This window comes from Rhipicephalus sanguineus, chromosome 3 (assembly GCF_013339695.2).
Source record: "Rhipicephalus sanguineus isolate Rsan-2018 chromosome 3, BIME_Rsan_1.4, whole genome shotgun sequence".
Taxonomy (NCBI): domain Eukaryota; kingdom Metazoa; phylum Arthropoda; class Arachnida; order Ixodida; family Ixodidae; genus Rhipicephalus; species Rhipicephalus sanguineus.
In genome coordinates this window covers 87,378,263-87,401,071 of record NC_051178.1, presented here as the reverse complement: position 1 = coordinate 87,401,071, position 22,809 = coordinate 87,378,263, and the positions used below count along the sequence as shown (strand labels likewise).

Sequence of the window (22,809 nt, the reverse complement as noted above, 5' to 3'; positions counted from 1 at the left end):
AAAATAGAAAAGTGTGGCAGAACACAACGATATTTTGGGACAACTCCAGAATGGATTTCGAGTCGACAGGCGGTTAGACGATAACCTGTTGTTCTCACTCAGTGTATAGAAATATCTAAAATAGAAAATAGGCCCTTGTACATGGCTTTCTAGACATCACTGGGGCGTACGACAACGTTAATCAGGAAATTTTGTGGGGTATATTGAAAGGAATGGTCATAGGCGACGAATGTATGCAGCTTTTGAGGGAGATATACCGAGAAAATACAGTTTGCATAGAATGGGAAGGAATGAGTAGCAAAGAGAACGTTGAGATTAGCAAGGGGCTGAGACAGGGATGTCCTTTGTCCCCGCTGTTATTCATGCTGTACATGGTGAATACGGAAAAAGCGCTAGAAGGTAGCAACTTTGGTTTTAATCTGTCACACAAACAGGGCGGCGTGATGATTGAGCAGAAGCTTCCAGGATTATTTTATGCTGACGATATTGTCTTATTTGCTGACAGTCGAGAGGATATACAGCAGCTGGCGGATATATGCGGAAGGGAAGGGGAAGCTCTAGGACTAGGATTTAGTGTAACAAAATGTGAATTGATGGTATTCAATGACCCTTGTGATCAGGCGGTGTCAATACAGGGCCAAGAAATACCGAGGGTGAGCGAATACAAGTACCTCGGAGTATGGATAAATGAGGGTGACAGGTACATGGAGGTACAGGAAAAAGCCTCAGCAGCAAAAGGAAAGAGGAATGCTGCAATAATGAAGCACAGAGCGTTGTGGGGATACAATAGGCACGAGGTGCTTCGAGGTCTGTGGAAAGGTGTAATGGTTCCGGGGCTTACTTTTGGGAACTCAGTGGCGTGCATGAGGGCAGAGGTGCAATCGGGAATGGATATAAATCAAAGGACTGTGGGACGCCTCGCGTTGGGTGCTCACGGGAAGACGACAAATGAGGCTGTAAAGGGCGATGTGGAATGGGCAGGTTTTGAGGCGAGGGAGGCTCAGAGCAAAATAAGGTTCGAAGAAAGGCTAAGGAATATGAAGGAGAGTAGATGGGCAGAGAAGGTGTTCCGTTACTTGTATAGGAAGAGCGTGGACACACAGTGGAGAAAAAGAACTAGGAGGCTCACTAGTAAATATACGGCTGGTAGTGTAAGCAGTATGTCAACAAAGAGCGTTAAGCGAAGAGTCAGAGAGGCGGAGAGGATTTACTGGATGGCAGCTATGGAGAAAAAACCGGCTTTGAGTAACTACCGAAAGGGCAAAAATGAAATAAGGAGGGAGGCATTTTACAACAATTCAATGGGAAGCGCTTTACTGTTTGAAGCGAGATCGGGTTGCCTTAGAACGGGTAGTTATAAAGCGAGATTCAGTAAAGAAGAACAATGCACGTGCTGCGGGGAAGATCAGGAAACGGCGGAGCATGTTCTGATTGAATGTGGAGACATCCACCTAGGTGTACGTTTGGGCACGAGCCTACATGACGCCTTGGGTTTTAGAGACAATGGAAAGCTGAACACACCCGCGATTGAAATAAGTAAGAGACGGTTAGAGTATTGGTGGCAGAAAACTAGAGAGAAAGGACAAAAATAAATAATGGGAAAAAAATAAGGACATTCTGCCGTAAAGGGCACAGAACGGAGCTGAAAACTTAAGGTTTTTTTTTTTCTTCTGGAGTAAAATAGTTTTAATTGAAGTAAAGACACTAGGCCAACGCTAAAAAAAAAAGAGTAAAGGTTTTTTTTTTTTTTTTTTCGAGCCTGGTGGCACACTTGTCACCGCCCCGTTATAAAGGGGACGCTCGTAGCATCCATCCATCCATCGTCTATAGGGTGGTAAATGATGCAGTTATTACCTTTTTTACTAAGCTTAAGAGTGCTCGCTTCGCAAACCTTTCTGTAAAACATTGTGCACCTATACTATCCCAGTAGCGCGTATTCTCTACCAACTGAACTACCGCGGCGGCCATCCCTCTGTCCACTTTATAGGGTATATACATATATGTACACTTAAACGTGGGAGCGTCAGTCAGCGCCGCCAGTAGCCATGACGGCGAGTGTGGAACACTCTTTTTTCTGCCTGTTGGCGTCACGTAGCACGTGAACTTATTACGAGCTGGCAGCTGACCAATAATCCCTCGCATACTACCTGAAAGCATCAAGTCTGCCAGAACGAGACCGTCGCTATGAATGAAGGAAAGATGTGTTAATTTTAAGGGCTCGTTTTTCTTTGTTATACACACATTAATGTGCACTAACAGGCAATAATGCCAAGGAAAGTATAGGGGATGTTATTAGTAGTAAATGTAAAGTAAATGGGAAGAAAGAAAACTGGATGAAAAAGAAAAATTCGGCAGATCCCACGTACCGGGGGAGTCGATGTGATGCGAAGCATGCGGTGGGAAGGTTACTGTGGTGTATTTTTTTTTTTTTACTGAGCGAAACGTTGCAAAAAGACGCTAAAGATTTGTATAAATTTTATCCGCATACATATATGTTGAAGAGCCGCATATGTGTTATATAACCAGTTGTTTACAGTTGGGTAACGCTGACAACGGCAGCGTGGGTATTATACCAACACCAGAAGCCGTAAGCTGGTATGCAGTGCTTATACTTGTCCCTTGTGATAGAGAACGCACGCACGTTTCACGAACGCTTGTGCATGTGTGGAAGACGTTCTTGGCAGTTCTTGAACAAGGTCATCATCCCCGTGATCAGTGAGCACCAGCAGCTGGTCATGACTAGTTATCGGATCAGGTCGTTATCGCGGTGACGAGGGGTCAATGTGTAGTGAAGTATGAGGTATAGTACAGCCGTTGGAAATCGTTGATGCCTCGGTGATTTCGTCGACAAATTGTCTATAGATAGAGCCGGCGACATGTTAGAATCTGAAGTCACTCTTCGCGTTGGTGAGGTATGAGCCGTCGAGGCTGGTAGGCCTGCATAGGTCTACGTAGACCAACATCAGTGGATGGCGCTTGTCATATTCGTAAACTACCTGGGCGTATGTGGCCTACGTAGACTGGTCTACAAAGCGGCTGTCAATCAATCTGACATCATCCTCGGTCAGCATGAGGCCATTGCCCAGCCTCGTAAGAAATGAAGAGGACAATGCGTCGTTCTGGCGGACTAAGTGCACTTTACGGTGCGATGATGTGAATACGATACGTAACTTTCGTTAATGTATTCCTCCAGAGTCGAGCAATGCTTGAATATAGCACGCTGAATCATAGGGATACAAATGTAATGTTTATTAGACTGCTATAAAAGCGGAGCTAACATTGGGACCACAGACGTTAATGTGATATGACGTCTGTATCGTAGGAGTATACGCATCGTAGGAGTATCATGTGTAGTGTTTATTGCTTTCTTGTAAAATAAGATAGTACGCACCACAACAACAACTGACGTTGCACTGCCATTACGCCTGCACAGGCTGTTTTTCCAAACCAGTTTGTAGACCAGGCGTGGCTCTGTGGTAGAATACCTGATTGCCACGCAGAATACTTGGGTTCGATTCCTGCTGGGATCCTACTTTTCATTCTTTCCATTCGTCGGGTCAACGCTGCCGATGTCGGTTTTTCTTAACGCTCTCGCATTTAATGTCTGTTCTCGCCGTTCCTGGGTAGATATAAACTGTCAATCACCTGTGGCGCATACCCATGCACCGCGGCCCGTGGTAAGCGGGTATGTGCCACACGTGTCTGGAGGAAAGGGTTTGACGACGTACGCGACAGGATTTTCACTTTATTCGTGTCCTGACCCGACAGTCGTATTCGTGAAATCATGTTACCCTCCCATGGAAATTTTGGTCGGCACCAAGTTAAGGAGGCGATCATGAGAGCCCCCAGACGTAGGCGGCTAGATAGATAGATAGATACGTAGGTAGAAACGCTCAAAGTGCCAGAGGTTCGCTAAGAAATGCTTCGCATTTAATAACTTGCCGCGGGCAGGGACCGAACCTGCGGCCTTCGAATAACGCGTTCGATGCTCTACCAACTGAGCTACCGCGGCGGCCATCCCCCCGTCCACTTTATAGGGTATATATGTACACTTAAACGTGGGAGCGTCAGTCAGCGCCGCCAGTAGCCATGACGGTTATTCGAAGGCCCCAGGTTCGGTCCCTGCCCGCGGCAAGTTATCTTTTCGTCTACTTCACTTTCTTCACATGTACCTTACATTTACTATATAATACCATCTCCCATACTTTCCTTGGCATTATTGTCTGTTAGTGCTCATTAATAGTGTGTATAACAAAGAAAAACGAGCCCTTAAAATTAACACTTCTTTCCTTTTTGAAAGGATGTAAGAAGGGGCTCGTTGGTGTGAATATATGGCGAAACTTGTAGCGCACTACGAAGGACATGGACGAAGAAAGTGAATACAGGACGATGCTTGTTCTTGTTCACCTTCAACTGTGGCTCACACCAAGGAGGTTTTTTTAACCTCCTTGGCTCACACACACTGGTGCGGATTGGCCAACAATTGAGTGGTTTTATAAAATGTTATAGTACTTTAGAAGAGAGGTTACAGAATAGAAACATTACAAATCTGGTAGGAAATTTTGGCGCTCGATTAAATATGTAAAAAATAATAATAATAAAATAAAATAAATCAATACCCTAATTTTTATAATATATACATGCGTCGACACATAAGGATGATAATATAGACTAGCTAGGACGATGCGCTTCGTCCTGTCTTCACTTTCTTTGTCCGCGTCCTTCATAGAGCGCTAGAAGTTCCGTCATGCGAAAGGGTTTTTTTTTTTTTCATCTTTAAGGAAGACATTTTCTAACCAACAGTTGAGACAGAACTTTATAACCTTTTATTTTTCCCCTATCCATACATTCTTTCCCTCAATGCCAATTGTCTTGGACCCTGTCACAGGAATTTTTCTTCAACCTGGGCAATTCTTGTTGCTGCAAGGTGATGCAAAACTTCTTTGCAGACTAGTTGGTTCATACTTGTAAACTCGACTTACTGCGCAACCAGCAGGAAAGAAGAAGGGAGACAGGAAAGAGCGCTCTTTCCTGTCTCCCTTCTTCTTTCCTGCTGGTTGCGCAGTATGTCTAGTTTGCAAGGTGATTTTTCTTGAAACGCACTATTTATATTTTACCGAAACTGTTGCGTGTCGATGGAGGAGGAACAACATGAGCAACATATGATCATCCTTTTTTTTTCACAACTTCTACTGCCGCCCGATTCATGACCGATCCCCCGTAGCCAATACGCCAGGACTCAACTAATCAACCAACCATCGTCCCTCTCTGCGCCAAACTGTAAAATATCACGCACCCATGCTATCCCAGCAACGCGTACTGTTAATTATATTCGTTCTACGTTGTGTTATTATTATTCTTTATGAATTCTCTTCCCGAATTTAGTGATATAACTTAGCATTTTCCTTAACATCCACATCTTGGTCTGTCCACCACAATGGGTATGTACCTTCAGAGAAGGAAAATGAAATGATGAGGCCGCCGTCACCAGGAGCCAGCCAACCAACCAGCCCAGCCCCGCAGGCTGTAATAACGCCGCCCTCTCTTCGCTCTCCGTCCTCCCCTCAGCCTACAACGACACCTGAAGGCGAGCCTAAGATTTTTTCTACGAAAGTATTGGCCGTGCTGTTCTCGGCCCTCGTTCTCCTGCTCGTGCTGATGCTGGTGTTCGCCTTCTTCTACGATGTCGTCGAGTTGCAACGCGCTTCGGTGAACAGCAACGCCAACTGCTGCCCGAGCGAGGCCCTGGCGATGTACCGACAACTCGATTTTTCCGTGCGCCCGTGCCACCACTTCTACAGCCATGTCTGCAACTCTTTCGGCGAGGGTCCTGATATCCCGAACATCAAGGTGTTCGAGTACTATTCGGAAAGCGACTTCTACACGAAGCCAGCGACACCGGCCGGCCTGGCTATGCACTCTCTCTTCCAGTCGTGTCTGATTCACACCCAAAATGCGCACAAGCTCGGCGGCTCGACAGCTGCGACGTACATCGACGCGTTGGGAGCCAATAATGTTGTTCGTGTGAAAACCCCCCCGGAGCTTCTCGCATTCCTCTTCGGAATGACGGTCAAGTACGACATTCGCATAAGTCCCGCCATCGCCGTCTACGGTCGTGGGGGCTTCCCCGACTACTTATACTTCTCAGGCATGGACAAGATCGGCGAATTTCTGGTCATTGCACTGAAGAAGACCAGGCCACGTGTAGAATCCGTGCTTATCGACAAGTACAACCACCTACGCCAAGAATGCCTGAAAAGCATAAACCAACTCTTAAGCATCAACGTCACCCTAGAAACTATGGAAGACATCGAGAGAGAGATTGACCTAAATTACACGGCAACCTATGCCATGTCGAATTCTTCAGTCGTTGCCCACCTGGTGCCGTCACTAACATTAGACGATTGGGGGGCAGTTGTGCGTAATGTCAGCGGTGTTGACCTGCCCGCGAAATTGTACCATACGGACCTGGCGGTCACGCAACAGATACTGGCCGCCACTTTGGACGTCGATGGGCAACCAACCACGTCAGCTTTCTTCATCTTCAAAGCGGTTTCAGACCTCCTTCTCGATCACATGAAGTACGGCAACCGGCACAGCTCGACGTCCGCATTTCGTTACTGTCGCCGTGTCGTTTCACGCCATTCCGCTCTCTCCGCGGTCGCCGTTCTGGAAGAAAACCAGAGGGGCCGGGAACACGACGACACATTCCGTCGCATATTCGCCGAAATCGTCGATGCTATTTCCGCTGAGGCTGCCACAATTTTGCCGTCTCACGACCAGCGAAACGTGTCCACGTACCTCAAATCGTTAAAGATACTGTTGCCCACCGAGGTATATCCCGAACGCAATGTTCCTCCTATGTCCAGCGACTACGTACGCAATCTCATCACTCTGTTTACATCCGGTTGGGCTTATTATTCGTACAAGCGACCGCCTGGAATCACACGACTCGTCTCTCAAGCCGCCGTAACAAATGGTATCGTCGTTATCAACCGCACGGTAGTAATCCCCCTTGTTACATACAGCGTATTGAGTTTCAACAGCAGCACCGATCACGTGGTGACCATGTCCGCGATAGGTGTGCTGATTGCCGACGCTATCTGGAGCGACATGTTGCTGAAACGCGTGTGGAGCGCAGAAACGACGAAGATGGTTACGAACTACACGAGTTGCCTGAAGAATTTAAGGGTTTTCTTTCCCGATCGGTTCTTCCTCTTTAAACTGACAATCATGAGCATTAATACCGCGCTTCGAGTGACCAGGGGATCTCAGTGGCTGGAAGAGTTTTCTGTTAGTTCCCGGTGGGCAACGTCCAGGTGCCGTCTGTTTTACTACCTGTTCGTTCACCACCACTACTGCCCTGTCAACAAGATCTCAAGGAAACAGCTCGCGGAAGAAGTACAGTACATCGCGTCTATCTCGAATGATTTCCTCTCGGCGTTCCAGTGTCCGCGACCAACGACAGGCGACGTACCCACGTGTTCCATGTCATCTCAGTTGTGAAAGTGCCGCGGTTCCTTTTTTTTTACAAGCTGCTCAGGAACAGTGTTTTCTGTGCCAGCGCAGCGCTTCAAAGGCGCAGGGAACACGTGACCTGCCAGCGCCATGCTGTAACACTCCGACACTTTGTGTGAAAGGTTTTGTTCTTGTTGCTGCAGTGGCATTTAATTTGGTACGAGCAACTGGAACGGTGTTATATATATATTTAGTCGATTGCGTATTTTTTTTTATTATTTATAGCGGGTTCGAGTGGGAAAATAACGGGAAAACACGCATTATTGTCATGTACAATTTAACATAGTCGTAATGCGATTATAATGAGATAACACGCAGCAAAAACTTACTGCTATCAATCACCTTATGTATAATCTAAATAAGGTAACAGTTCAGGGGAAGATGGAAGCATGAAACAATGAAAAATCCTTATAACACGGGTTGTCGCTGGACCCTACAAGGCTCCACAAGGTCTTCTAGGTCTTTGAAGACGACCACGAGGTCTTCTAGGTCTTTGAAGACAAGACCACAAGGTATTCTAGGTCCTCGAAGACAAGACCACAAGGCCTTTTAGGCTCCCTTTGAAGACAAGACCACTAGTCGAAAAAGTGACTCCAGCGAAACCCCGTGTCCCACGGATTTTTCACTACATGTATAGCCTTCACTGTACGTACGTGCATGGCTATATTATATCGACGTATCTTTACGCAACTTCTTACCAACACTGTAGTCGTAATCCTTCCAATACATTACGTGGTAGCTTTGCACGTAAGGCGTCGCGCTAGACTATAGGGCGCGGCCTAGACTCCCCGCCACGGCGGCCGCATTTCGATGAGGCTAAACGCAAAGAACACCCGTGTACTTAAATTTAGGTGCACGTCAAAGAACCTTAGCTGGTCGAAATTATGTCCAGTGACCCCCAGTATACGGCGCGCCTCATAATCGTACCGTGGTTTTGGCACGCAGAACTCCAGCAGTTATTATTAATCGTTCCAATAGATCCTGGCACGTTGTACGCGGCACAGTCACACTGACGGCATGAAGAGATGTGCAAAGCCGGACCGAAAAATTACCGGCGGCCGCTTTTTGGAAATCTCAGAGGCAATGGGCTCTTCGCAGGAAGGACTACAATTCTCCAATTAGACCTGACCACCTGTACTCATCTAATCAACAACTTAGTTAACTTGACCTGCATGATTACTGTCATAATCAATGTATATACTCATCTTCAGTTGTCTGCCGTCGCAGAAAAAAAATTATGCGTGGCTTTAACTGGCACCGAGAGACAGCAGAGCTGAGGAAAAGCCTCAGCGATGGAATGTAAAGTAATGCAAAGCTAGGACGTCATCACTAAGGTCACGCCACCTGCGCTCGGCGCAGCTGCACATTGCCTCTTCCCACGCCCGACTCCGCCCTATACCACCTGTGCCTCTGCTCCTCATCTCTGCCCATCCTCTCCTCCTCTCCGCTTGAGCATCTGCATGTCTGCAACCTCCTACTCGCTTCCGCTAAACTATGCTCTACCCTCCCTCCTTCTTCCCGCCTCCTTACCTCACATCATTCCTCTTCACCCTCAGTTCCCTTTCCCACTCCTTGCTATACTATAGATGGATATATAGTTGCAGAAAGCGTTGCAGGACACCGCCGCTATTCGCGCTATTGCGAACTATAGCTCCGGTTACCTAGCGATTAGTAATAGCAAAAAAAAAAAGTAGGCAGGCCTAACAAAATAAAAAATATATATAAAATAGAAAGGCCGTTCCGTATAGAAAATTCACTGTGAATAGGTATAGAAACACGCTACAGGCAGCACCCCTAATAGCTATGACAATCAAGTATGAAGTATCGTCAACTTACCTGTTAAAGGGACACTAAAGGAAAATAACAGTTTATGTCAGAGTGAAAGCTCAATCTATGACAAAGTCTAAAAAAGCAATATTATCAACAGCAGTGCCCTACTTACCAAGAAATTAAGCTAAATGTATCACGCGATGAGCGCCACGAGCGGGACATTTTGGAAATAATCCCGATGACGTGAAAGAGTCCGACTACAATCAATCACACGTAATCATACTAGCTGCAATAAAAAAAAGAACCTTCCGTGCACCAAGAGACGTAATAAAATGCTGCTTGTTCGTTTCTGTTCGATCCATGGAAAAAAAGAACATCTTTGGTGTTGCTATGGGGAACGGCGCGTGAAGTTCCGTTTTCGCCGAACTGCCCTTCGCCCGGCGCTCTGCTTCGCTCACGCGGTCGCGTCTCAGTGGTAGTTTCGGTATCGCGTACTGCCGGGTGCGTTTTGCGCGCTCGTGAAAGTCACTCTGACAGAAAGTTCGACAAAATGCCGCATGCATGTGATGTTGCCGGATGCCAGAATGGTGCACGCCGCCGGTGCACGCCGCCGCGCAGTAAAGGCGGGGAACGTTGGACAGGGCAACAGTGACGTGAGAAAGACGGCTTTCAGGCGGGTGATTTGAAGTGTGCTAACGCGATGCGGACCGCTAAAACGTGATTTTATTTCAAAATAAGCACTTCCTTGGCACAAAAGTTTTTTGCACCACTCGTCCCCGACGCCGTAGACGTGGAACGCCGACGGTCAAATTTAATTCGCGTTTGATGAGGCAATGACGGACGTCACGGCCCTCCATTGACCAATCGCGTGCGGTTCGATAGAACGGACCGATTCCGTTCCATTTAAGAACGCGTACAAGATCGCGCCACTAATTACTATGCCGAAGGGTAGGCTTTCGAAAAAAAAAAAAAAAACATCGCGCCACTGGTGTCCGCAAAGGCAGTGTCCGAAAAGCACGCGACCGCACCGGCCGCAGCAACCAACCCAGAGTCAATACAACCACCTGACGCCACTGCGGCACAGGAGAGGAGATCCCCGCAGCAGAGGTGTAAGTGCCAACTCGAATGGACACATTGGAGCGCAGGCATGTAGCCAGGATTTTTTTTCATGGAGGGCCCAAGGCCTAATTGTTCGAAAGAAAGTCTTTTCATGGTAAAAAAAAAAAAAATCACAGCATATCCACAAAGTGAACGATGACGAGTGGGCGAAGCTCCGGGGGATCATTAACCGTGAATACCCCCGTACATTGCCCACTCGATCATGGAAACACGTGACAACACGTGTATACAGTATATACACACAAGTTGTTTATTAATCACACTGCGTATATGCTGTTGAGATGTGGGCGGCGTTTTCCTTTCATTATGACCGCCTTATGATCGGTGAAATGTAAAGCCAAAGGCTCTTGTACGGGATCCAACCTGAAATTTGAGAACACGAGGTCAATGCAAATCCCTCTGATCGAGCCTGAAGGAAGTGCGGAGCTGGGCAGCCTTCTTTGTTTCTCTTCCGTTTTCTCTTTCTTTCCTCCTCTCTTTTTCCCTTTTCGTTTTTTCTCTTTATTTATCTTTTCTTCTTTTTTTTATTTCTTTCTCTTTCTCGCTTGCTTCCTCTTTTCCAATTTTTATATGTGGTTTTGCCTGCGCCCACTCGTCATCATTCACTACTGGATATGCTGCGATTCTGAAATTTTCCTCATTGGCATCATCAAAAGGCACTCGAAGAACAAGAGGAAGAAGACCTCTTAGCGCGAGCGCTTCGATCCCCCGTAGTGGATTGAGCTATTCCCCTAAGGAACCAACCAACCGGTACTAGCGTGTGACAACGAGGGAGGGACATGGCTCGATCCTAGGGAGCTTCGCCCCTAAAAGAAAAAAAAGTTGCCCGGGAATATAGACGGCTGGACGAATATCGGGGGGGGGGGGGGTGCGTCGCCTCCCCCCCCCCTCTTGCCTACGTGCCTGTTGGAGCATGCCCTTGTACACAGCGATTTCATATTACGTCTGGGGTACTGACACAAAAGTTTTGCTATGGCGTTTTTTTTTTTTTTTTTTTTGCTGGAGGCCTATTAGTCATAATACGGCACATCGCTTGCTGCAGCGCGTGACAGGTAATTAATTACAGTCTGCTTATTACCGACCCGTCTCAGTTTTGGTTGCGCAACTAATGCCATCTAGCGTGTGAAACAGCACACAAAACTGTGACGCACTTCTGCGCTGCCTGCATCCTCTGCTCGCGTTCTTTCACATGCGGCATGTGCATTGCGATGTCGTTGCAGTCATCATCATCGTCACCTGGTGGCAGAGACTTTCTTGAGGCTTCCACACGTTCGCAGCGGACATGGACTCGCGAGCAGCCGTCGAATAGTAGCCTCAATAAGGTTAAGAGCTGGGCTAGCTGGTGACTGATCATTATGCCTATATGGTTAGGTAGCGCACTTTCGACGGGGACAAAAGTGTCGTGTGCTTTCCGTTTCTTTTGTCCCCGTCGAAAGTGCGCTACCTAACCATATAGACATAATGAATAGTAGCCTGCTGGCGCAAGAATGGCAGCGCAATGGCGACTATGACGTCATGATTTAGCTGGGCATCTCTTTGTATGATGCCAATGTCCCAAGTAGCGCTGGGTCGGACACGCGAACTTCAAAATTCATATAAATTACCTTCCAAGCCGTATTCGCTGTTCAGATTTTGTAGATATACGCATGTTCACGGGAATGGATTTCGCAGGCAATCTCAGCCGCTAAAATTTTGTGTCAGTGCCCCTTTAAGAAAATGCTTAGAGATCCTTTGCAAAATTTTTACGAGAACGATGAACCAACTGCTCCAGAATGACTCTTCCCTACCTTTCCATTTACCTGCAGTCACGAAACGACAAAAAATGTCAACACACGAACACACAGGGGTTTATCTGTACCATTTATTTCCAGATATCACACTGAATGGAATAGACATTGCATCACTTTCCATTTACACGTCATTCTTCTAATTACAGCGTCCTGCACTCTCTTTAAAGAGGGCCTACTGTTGTTAACTTTCATTGCTTGGTAGTATTGCTGGCTCATTTTCCAGGCTGGGCTATTTATACTATGTATACGGATACACAACCATACAAAAAAAAAAAAAAAGCTATTATCCCATATCTCCAAAGACAAAGTGTTGCAAGAGGAAAGAAACTGGACTGCTTACAAATAAGTTAAAACACTCACAACTGTCTCTAACATCGTCTCTTTAGCCATAAGATACACTCCCTCTAAAAATAACACTCGGCAGCCAGGCGCGACAGTCGACGAGAGGGGCATTGCCGTAATTGCTGCCACTTTTTAGTACAAGGGGTGCGGCATACGCTTCGACCCCCGGCACTAGATGACGAGGCTGGAGCACGTACGTCACACGAATCACTGGGACTCAAAAACACCTCTGGCAGTGTCACGAAAAGCTGCTCAACCGGAAGACCCAACTTCCAGCTCATTTTGCGCAAGGTGATCTCACCGGACTCGACACGAGTGCAACGCTGGATGCTGGGTCTTCGGGAACAGGTCAATGTGGTGAAAGAAAAAGGAAACAACGTGCCCACCTTTCCACCCGACAAGAGAGACTCCAAGGCCCGTTACATAGTTGCGCGTAGTACGTATTTATGAAAAGCACAGAAAGAAACCTGCTGCCCTTGAGCAATGAGAAGGAGAGCCGAAAATTGCTGCTAGTGCAACGATGTTAAGAAGGACACATGAATGGTTCGCGGAAGTTTTGCCCCTGTCCTTGCCTCGAAGCAGACGATGCAATGTGCACCAGACGACGTGCACGTGTGGCGATGGCGTACGCATCTGTCAATTTGCCTCGGCTATGAAATGTAGGCTCGCCAGAAGAAAGCAAATCGCGTGACAAAAGAAAGGCAGATTAAAGTACGATGAACATTCGGCACCACTGCAACCTGCTGACACGTTCACACACACACGCACACACACACTCTTGCAACAATGTTGTGATGTTGAAGATAGTACACTGTGAGGAGAGGAAGAAAAAGAAATGCGTGGCTCAGAGGCCGTCTCTCGACTGTGGCCGTGGTGAAATCGGTTGCTAGAGACATCAACACTGAAAACTTGTCTAGCATGCAGTAACGTCGACTGCCAATGTCTATGTGTCACCATCAATTGCCACACAGTTCGGTTTCAATGACTATTTGTATGGAGAGGCACGTGCAAAGTTTACATGTATTATCACTCCGTGCACAAAGGCAAAAGCATATAAAGGAAAAACAAACACAAAAGGCCACACAATTCATTATTAGCAGAATACTGGCGTCTGTCGTCCCTTTTGCGAGAGAGAAAAAATAAAGTACCAATCATTTTGATTCCACAGGTCGAGCACATACAAGCACTAGGAAAAGTTTAACTATACTGGAGTAGCCTGACAACAGACGTGCTGACTTCGTGGTTCAGCACTCACAGAAACGTCACCAAAAAAGGCAACAACATTAATTTAGCAATTAAAGAAAGGAAACCATAACAATAAGACAGTGGTCAAACTGTAATCTATCAACGGGAAGAACAAGCACACCGCGAAATATATGAAACGTCAACAGGCGCCACTGCGATGACACAATAACTTACGAATAGCCAACACAGGGACATACACTAGCGGGAATTTCTTAATAAGGACTTCAGTCATTCAGCGTCCCAATCCCCAAGGAGACCTTGCAAAACGTAGGGCAAGTTCGAAGCGGGTCGCTTGCCCTCAAATTGCTAAATGCACCAGAACTTCCACTCGGGAGACCAGCTTCGCTCCTGACAGTTCAGCAAGGACTCTAAGGTTGACCAAGATTGTCGCTTGCACTCATGTCAACACTGCAATGGGCTGCAATGTGGTAGTTCTGCGCTAGCGCAAGTTCTGCATCTTCAACAAAACGAACAAATGTGGAAACGAAACAGCAGAGGTGAGAGAGTGCTGGAGAGAAAATGAACGGGCCGCTACAGAATAGCGAAGGAAACGTTAGGAGAAAAGCTGTGGGTAAAGAAGCGCGAAACAATAATGAACAAGCACAATCGCAGTAGCATGGTGGTTCACGGTGATGGGATGGCGATGCTGTGAGGGAGGCACAGGAGACGGGGAGGGGGAACAAAAAGGTGGAGGGCTGTTTCCTCGTCGCTTGGTGTTCATTTGTATCCAACCAGCTTCATGAGACCCTCGGTGGTCAGGGACTTTGGTCGCTCGATGGGCAGCCCCAGAGCACGGTCCCAGATGAGTGACGAGAGGACGCCCAGGGCGCGCGACACGCCAAAGAGAACGGTGTAGTAGGACATCTCCTTCATGCCGTAGTACTGCAAAACAAAAAGGGTAAAAGAAAAAGTTGTGATCCATTCCACTCTGAGAAGGTGGATATCTGGCAAAGCTGTTTCGTAGGCAGCACAGAGGTGACACAGAATTTCGAACCACAGTGATCATGCACCCCGAAACTAAATCTGAAATGTCCATTCAGAAAGTCCTCTTCGAAATCAACATATCCTCCTTTAAAGTTTTCCATTTGAGCAACATCGTACTTGTGTCTTTATGCTGCATTCTCGTTCCACGACACACACCGTCTTGTCTGGCTTGCCGCTGGCGCTTGGAGTCTCGTGCAAGATCTCAATTGGCGTTTGCTACCCTTCATTTTTAGTGGAACGGTGGCGAGCGGTGGGGCTTGGAAATTTGTGTGGCATGTACCACAAAGTCCCGAGCAAGTGTCCCCCTATGCTGGTAAAAGATAATCCGACAAGATTTGGAGGGGAGGCCCTTGCTGGGTCTCGGCTGCGGATCAAAAATTCAAGACGGTGGCAGAAGAGCCGCTATGATCAAAGGATGCATGCCTGTGCTTCTAATGAAATGCTTTATTCCATACACGTGCACTCACTGTTTTTATGCGCTTTTGTTGGGCAAATAAAAACAGCGAATAAAGCAGTGAAATTGGCACATATTCCAAGTTCTCCCGAAAAAAGGAGGAAGGGGGGGGGGGGCACTTGCTTGGGATTTTACGGTATGTTTTTGTTAATGCACAAGAAAAATACATGAAACCCTAGCCATATACAGCCTTGTTGTAAAAAAAACTCAAGGGTCCCTTATGCATTCACCTAAGACGACTCAAAAGTGAAAGCCATCTTCTTTTTCATCTCAGGCGATGTATTGATCCTGCCCCGCCACCCTCCGAAAGCATCGTGCTCCTAGTGTGGTTTTGCACTGCCTCTGTGATCGGCCCACCTTTGACCCCACGCTACGATGCCATGGGATGGTGGTATCATGTGACGTTGCGTCACGTCACGTGATGTCATGATGGCATGTGGTGACATCATCACGTGATGACGATTTTTAATGCGAAAGTGTTTTATGCCGGGGTCCACCACGGCTCCACTGACATATTTCCCTCACGGATATGACATTGTAAAATATAAAGACTAACAGATGGCAATGAAAAAGCTCGAAGAAAAAGTCCCGTCACCGGGAGTCGAACTTACGACCCCTCGCTCCGCAGCGCGCGGCACGAAACGATTCGGCCACAGACTCCACGTTCTTCGCCATACTAACGACGAGCTATTTATATACACCATTTGCCGGTGGCGGCACTCAGAGATCGGTGGTACATCAGCGTGTTTTCGTTATCAATAGCGAGATCGCGCCAAAGGCTCGAAGAGCATGCTTTAAAGGTCGTTGCCCCATGCGTTGCGATGAGCGCGTACCTCTGCAGGGCGTGGTCGCTCATGCACGCGTGCTTATCTCGTGTTTGCACGTCTCGTGCTCTCACCGCAAGTTTGCGTTGAGAGCATGAAGGTCACTTTGCTCACTGCAGCGGCTGCTTTTGCGAAAAGAGCGCGCTGCTCACACAGAAATAAGTTACAACAGTGACAGTTAGTTCGTGCTCATCCTGTATATTTGTTCCGTGCGTCCTTTCTGCTTGAGCAGCATGTTGCAAGTTTCGAGCTGCTTGCTGTTCTTCGTGTGACATTACAGTTTGTTGCTATAGCATTCACTCCTTTGCCATTGGGGCGAAAGAATGCCGAACAAACGTTCAACTACGTCTGTGAAGACACGTTTCACTTTCGTGTTATACCGATTCCTATGACAGAGCCATGTTTTGTTGCATCACTCATCCCCAACGCCGCTGGACGCGAGATGCCGCCGATGCGGGATGCCGATGGTCAAATTTCGCATTTGATGACGCATCTAAGGCTTTCGCCTTAAGGCCTCAGAATACAATTAGGTTCTGATACCTGCCACTCAACTGCAAAACGCCTAACACAGGAAATGTGCAAATATTGAAAAATTTCGAATATCGAAAGGAATAGTGCCTCATTAGAATGAGTCTTTGAAACAAATAGCTGTTACTAGTATACAGTGGAATCTCGTTGATATGTTTTTCACAGGAACTGAAAAATAAAACGTATTATGCAAAAATTGCATTAGCCAGAGGTTACAAAAAGGAGGAAAATATAAATTTGCATATTCATTCAAATTTTTTTCATATGAAATATGAATGACACACTTCGCTAGATGGTGCATTGCATCACTGGATGCAGCGGCCGCGCCTGGGAGTAATCTTTTCACCGCAAAACCAACGTTGCTGCGGCTCGTGGCTTGTGCAGATCCTGGTTGTCCAGAGCGTGGCTTCTTGAAATGCAGTTTGACCAATTATATCAAAGAATAAACGTAGTATTTCTACATATTATATATCAATCAAGATTCACTTTCGCAGTCGTGTTATCTAACTTTGGGCAAGAATGTGATTGCATGAAAATGAATTATTTCCAAGGGACATTGGCCGGGAATAAAAAGAAAAATGTATTAGGACAATAAAACGTATTATGCAATATTATATGAACGAGATTCCACTGTATAAAAATACAGTTTGAATTATATATGAACACCTCAGAATGCCAACTGCACCAAAATGAACGTGAAATCGATGCCAAAGTATAATGAACTTCATCCATGGAAACTAATGTCAGTGATGCTACCGAGGACTTCTGATTTGGAGCAACTTTTGGAGCAGCAAAATTTCCGTTTTGGAGCACTTTGGAGCAGCAAAATTTTCATCTTGGAGCACTTTGGAGCAGATAATTTTGCATCTGGGGGCACTCTGGAGCAGCGAATTTTACATCCTGGAGTGCACTACAGAAGCATATTGCAATAAATTCAAGCACCGGAATATTACTATGGGGCTAATATTTCGATTCATTGCAAATGTCATGGAAAAAAGCATCTCAGGAGAACTCCATACTTCACTCGCTAATGAAAAAATAAGGGCTCATGCAGTTGAGTGTGCTGAATTAACCTCTTCGGCGATTATTTTCGACACTAGCAAATAAACACAATACCAGATCAATAAAATTGAACTTTATGAAATAACACTCTAAATAGTACATCTATGTGGTTATCAGCAGACATCATAGACAAACGCCGTGATGTACAGCAGTGCCTCAATGCCAAAGAGCCACACTGTCCCTAATGCACTCCCCTAAGAAAACTCCAAGGCGAAAGCCAGGTTCTTTTTCTTCTCGATCGACGGGTTGATCCTCCCCCTCCTTCTCTGCAAGCTTTCTGCACCTCACCTGGTTTTGCGCTAGCTCCATGATCGGCGCACCGATTACGGAAGCAGTGTAAAGCGACGATGTCGTGATGGCGTCATCACGTGACATCACGATATATGACGCCATGATGACGTCACAAGTTTTGACGATCTATGACGTCGTGATGGCGTCATCACATGATTATTTTTTGCATCAATCGATTGACGCCGCCGACGGTTAACTTAGTGTTTGAGAAAGCATCTGATGCTTTCACATTAATATTGCGTATTGAACGTTAACAACCTGGCCTTACATACCAAACTGTCCTCCACCATGTCACCTCCTTGCCATGCGCGAAACAGCTTCGCTTATCATCCACTTCACAGAGTGAAATGGCTCCTCAACCTTTTTTAAATGTTTATTGTGATAATTATATGGACGCTCTCCGCGGATTTTTGTCGTCGCCATTGCCGTAATTTTCTGTATAAAGACCAAATTAATAACATCACCACGCGCATTCTAGCCGCGGGTAAAAGCTCGCGAGCGCTGGCGATGAACGCGGCTGAAGCGAAGATTAAGCTAGCCGGCCGTCTGTCTCCGTCGCACGGACAGTGCATGAGATAACATCTTCCCGCGTGCGGGCCTGCCGTCGATTGCTCATCAAACAGAGAGGAAACGCCCCGCCCGTCTTTCGTAAGGAGCATGAAAGGACGCCAGAGGAGCGGGGGGGGGACCGCATCGTTCGAAAGGCGCAATCGCTTGCGCGCGCGCCATCTCGAGGCATCAGGAGACGGCTCGTAAACTTGCTGTGCTCTCAACGCTTACTTCGTGCTTAGAGAACTCAGAGCAAGAAAACGCTTCGGTTCCTGGAGCGGCCATATTCCCTTAAACCAGCGTATTTTGTTGAGTTACGCGAGATCGGATCCAAAAGAGTTAGCTGCTAGTCTTACTTCGTTTAACAATACAATTTGTTGGTATCGCATTCATTGCTTCGCCCTTAAGCGAAACTGAGTTTTTTTACCCGTCAGCTATCGACCCCTCGAAAGCAAGGGGCGGACGTGTAACATGGGGTGGCCGCTTCACTGTGGGCCGTCAGCGACGGGCCCGCTACTGACAGCTGCATATTTGCGGCTGCTCCGACCAGGATATATGCTTTTATTAATGAGATGACATTTTTAAAAAGCAAGCAAAAAATTCGAATTGGAACCCTAGCACGTGAGCTCGAAAGGGCAGGGCCTTTAAAGGGGTATTCAGACGGGGGAGAAATGCTCGGGCGGTAGAGGCGGAGCCTAGTGACGTCAACTCGCGAGGAGAAGTCTCCGCAAATGCCCCCCACTCACACGGACGAGGCAAACGGAGGGGGAGACCAGTGTTACTAGACTACTCTGGTGGCTTGCACCACCCGTTTGACGAGTTGCTGACGACGAGCTGCAGACGACGATCCAGCTGCAGACTGGACACCCACTGCCGCTCTCTGCAGGAGCAAGTGCAACAATGTGGCCAAACAAGAGCCCGAAATTCCGCCATACCCCCCACCGCCGGGGGATTGTTTGTCCTTTCGGGGAAAACGTCCCCGTCTCCTCCGAGGAGGCGCGGGGGGGTCACGCCCACTCGCTAATCTGTGACGTCGCGGTCACGTGATCCGCAATCGCCCCGTCTCCCCGAGCATTTCTCCTCCGTCTGAATACCCCTTCAGGGGGTATTCACCGCAGAGTGATTAAACTCGGACGTGCTGGTATAAGCAATTACGAAAAAGCTCTTCCTAATGAAGATCCATGGATAATATATCCGAGGAAAAGTGTGAACGCGTTTCCACCGTTCGCGTGCTCTTGCATAAACGCGAAGCAAGGAAAATTCGATATTGTTCCATATATATACTGCTAGCGATCCCAGATTTCATTTCGCGATGTCCGGAAACAGAAGTGAGAGACATTTTAGCAGCACACAAGTAGTTATTACTGAACATTGCTTTCCTTACGTGCCGTGCTACACTGGAAACGAGCTATCAGCAGCGTTTCTAGAACAGACGACGTCCGCCGATGAATCGCCGTCGCACTTTCTCGCTACCGATAGGCCTAGACGTCACGAGCCTCTGCGGAGAGCGCGTTTTGCTGTCGAGCCGACTTGCAGAACAGAAGCTGCGTCGGCACCGTGCTTGGCATCGTGGCTTATTCGGGACGCACGCGCGAGCGCTATTTATTCAGGGGAATAATTCTTGGTCCATGGTTGCGACTTCTGCAGCTTGATCTTGGGGCTGCCAATGTTCTGACGTGCCGGCCGTGCGATTGCCGGTGATAGACGCCCCCAAACCCGAGACTTTGGCGCAGTTTGGCGCAATTTTCGTCGATATTATCAGGATGGCGCAATAAATACAATTTGGCGCACTTTGGCGCAGTTGGCGCAGGAGTGGAATCACTGTAATGTGCGAAGCTTTCATGGTGTAGCAGATGACTTCGCTATGGGAGAAGCAATCTCATGGAGAAGCAAAAACATTTGTACTATTACCCGAAATTTCGTATCATCAAAAAACTAGCAAAATCTGTTTTTAAACCACGATATATGCACAAAGCATTTATTTCCGTCCAAAGAACTCATGCGCGTCTTTCTGGGACACATACGAATGGATCAATAAGGGACGGCGCAGATGGCTGCCGCGAACACGCACGCCAGAGCTTTGCTGGAAGTTAACCGAAAACTAAGTGTCGAAAGTCCGCTACACCACAGTCATAAGCAAAAGACAGGAACGCCCAAATGCTTCGAGCCTTTTCACAACTTTAGTGCCTTTAATCTACCGCTGTCTTAGCTGCGTACTTTCAGCGATGTGTAGTCGCTATTGATGACAGCGTCGATAGCGACCGCGGTGGTTGCGGCAAACAGTATTTCAGTTTTCAATCCATGTGCAATGGCCATGCAAGTGCCTTCAAAACTACATCGTTACTATCAATGATCACAACTGCTGCGGTTTTGTCTGCAGCGGTTGTGGAAAGCAGCATTGCTTTGACTCAGAAGGTGCTGGATGCACATGTATTTTAGGAGTTTCATTGTCGCCATACATGATCACGTTGATAGTGATTGCGGCTTCGTACACAGCACTTGTGGCAAATGATAACCACAGTTCTGACTGTGTCTGTGCTGGTTGTGTGCATACTTCCGAAGCTTCCCGAGCACACTATTCTCGGCCGCTTCTCAACGGTTTCGGTACCAAAGTTCGGATCACCTGTTGTGATGCAGAAAAGTGCTTAGAACATCCAAATTTTGACCTATCGGACACAATGGAATCCGGCCAACGGATTTTTACAAATTCGTATCAGCCAGGTTCGTATTACGAAGATTCTACTGTATACAACTATCACTCGAACCCCCATGTCCCGCATAAAGTCCAAATTGATAACATCCCCCCGCGTGTTCTACCAAGGGTAAAAGCGCGCGAGTGCGGGTGACGAACACGGCTGAAGCAGAGATCAAACGAGCCAGCCCATCTCCGTCACTCCGAGGGTGCATGCAGTAACACCACTCCGCTCGGGGGGGGGGGGCCTGCCATCGAAGCAGAGAGGAAACGCCCCACCCATCTTGAACAAGCATGAAAAGACATGTGGGGGGAAGGGGGCTGTTGCTCGAGCGGCAACTTTGAACTTTGATGCTAAGGGCGTGATTGGTAGTGCACGCGCTATCTCGGCAGCCCTCAGCGGGCGGCTCGTATATCCTGGCACTTGCTGCGGTCTCAATGTGATGACACAATGCAGAAAGAGCATCTTTCCCTGGTGTGGCCGTATGCTCTTTCACCAACGTTTTGTATAGTTACGCGAGATCGGATACAAAAGAGTTTGCTGCCAGCCTCACTTCGTATAACATTACAATTTCTTGCTATCGCATTCATTGTTTCGCCCTTGCGGTGAAACTGAAACATTTTTCTTTTCTTTCATGGGGGGTTTAGGGTTAGGGTCTGCGCGTCTGTATTGGATGATGATGCCCACACTGCAGGTGACCAATGCGGCCTCTATTTCTTGCTAAAACTTGCGCAACAGAAAATTTTGAAACTGGTCGGGCATTTTGGCGCAGCGCGTTTCAATTTCAGCAAATTTCACGGTTTTGGCTCAGCTTGGTGCAAAAATAAGGAATTTATCAAATTGGCGCAATTGGCGCAGCTGTTGCATCCCTGCTTAAGAGAACAAAAATGATGACCGTGAGGTGAAATTTGTCGCATTGTAATTACACCAGAGAAAATAAGAAACCCAGTGCAGGACAGAGCAGAAAGGTCTTCCTTGTTAGGATCAAAGATTCCAATACATATAACACGCACACACACCATGGTAGGGAGGCGACAAAGAGCAAAAGAATAGTCATCTATGCCACGAACTTGGCTCGTCTCCACATCACAGAAAGAAACCAATAATTTTTTATGTGATGCAGAAATGAAATTGCAACATGTCATTGCCTTTCTGCTCTGCCATTCTTTAGCATGTCAACATCAATGAAACTTTTGCACAAATAAACCCCAGATAAAGAAGAGGCCCATTCTCAGGACTGCGTGAAATTGATCCCTACAGTTTTGCTCACGCTTTTCTTGCCCAGCCAAGCGCCCCATAAAGGCAAAGCAACCGACCTGCAGGAGGACGCCGGAGTGTGCGTCCACGTTGGGCCATGGGTTCTTGACCTTGCCCAGCTCGAGGAGAATGGGAGGCACCACGGTGTAGATCTGCGAGACCAGCTTGAACATCGGGTCGTTGGGTAGGTGCTTGAGCGCGAACTCCCGCTGGCACGTGTAGCGCGGGTCTGTCTTGCGCAGGACAGCGTGGCCGTAACCGGGCACCACCTGGCAACGACACGTAAAACAGCCCTTAGAAAATTAAGTTCTGGCATTGTAAAACCATCACGTGATTTGATAAGGCACGTCACCGTGGGAGTATATCGTTTACTGCAGCTGTAC

At 47.3% G+C, this 22,809-nt stretch overlaps 1 protein-coding gene across 9 annotated transcripts in view; it reads right to left on the bottom strand.

Annotated features, from left to right (window-relative positions):
• Positions 1 to 22,809, bottom strand: part of LOC119386823 (probable citrate synthase 2, mitochondrial) — a 114,806-nt gene that overhangs the window by 7,248 nt on the left and 84,749 nt on the right. For 6 of the 9 annotated variants that reach the window (XM_037654093.2, XM_049413256.1, XM_049413255.1 and 3 more), the window contains 2 exons: positions 22,486 to 22,695; positions 14,042 to 14,666 (listed from right to left, as the gene is read on the bottom strand). In XM_037654093.2, the coding sequence (XP_037510021.1) occupies positions 14,502 to 14,666; positions 22,486 to 22,695 (375 nt within the window). In that variant the 3' untranslated portion in view covers positions 14,042 to 14,501. Of the gene's footprint in view, positions 1 to 12,254; positions 14,667 to 22,485; positions 22,696 to 22,809 lie in introns of those variants that run through there. The other 3 variants (XM_049413252.1, XM_037654092.2, XM_049413253.1) reach the window with 3 other exon arrangements.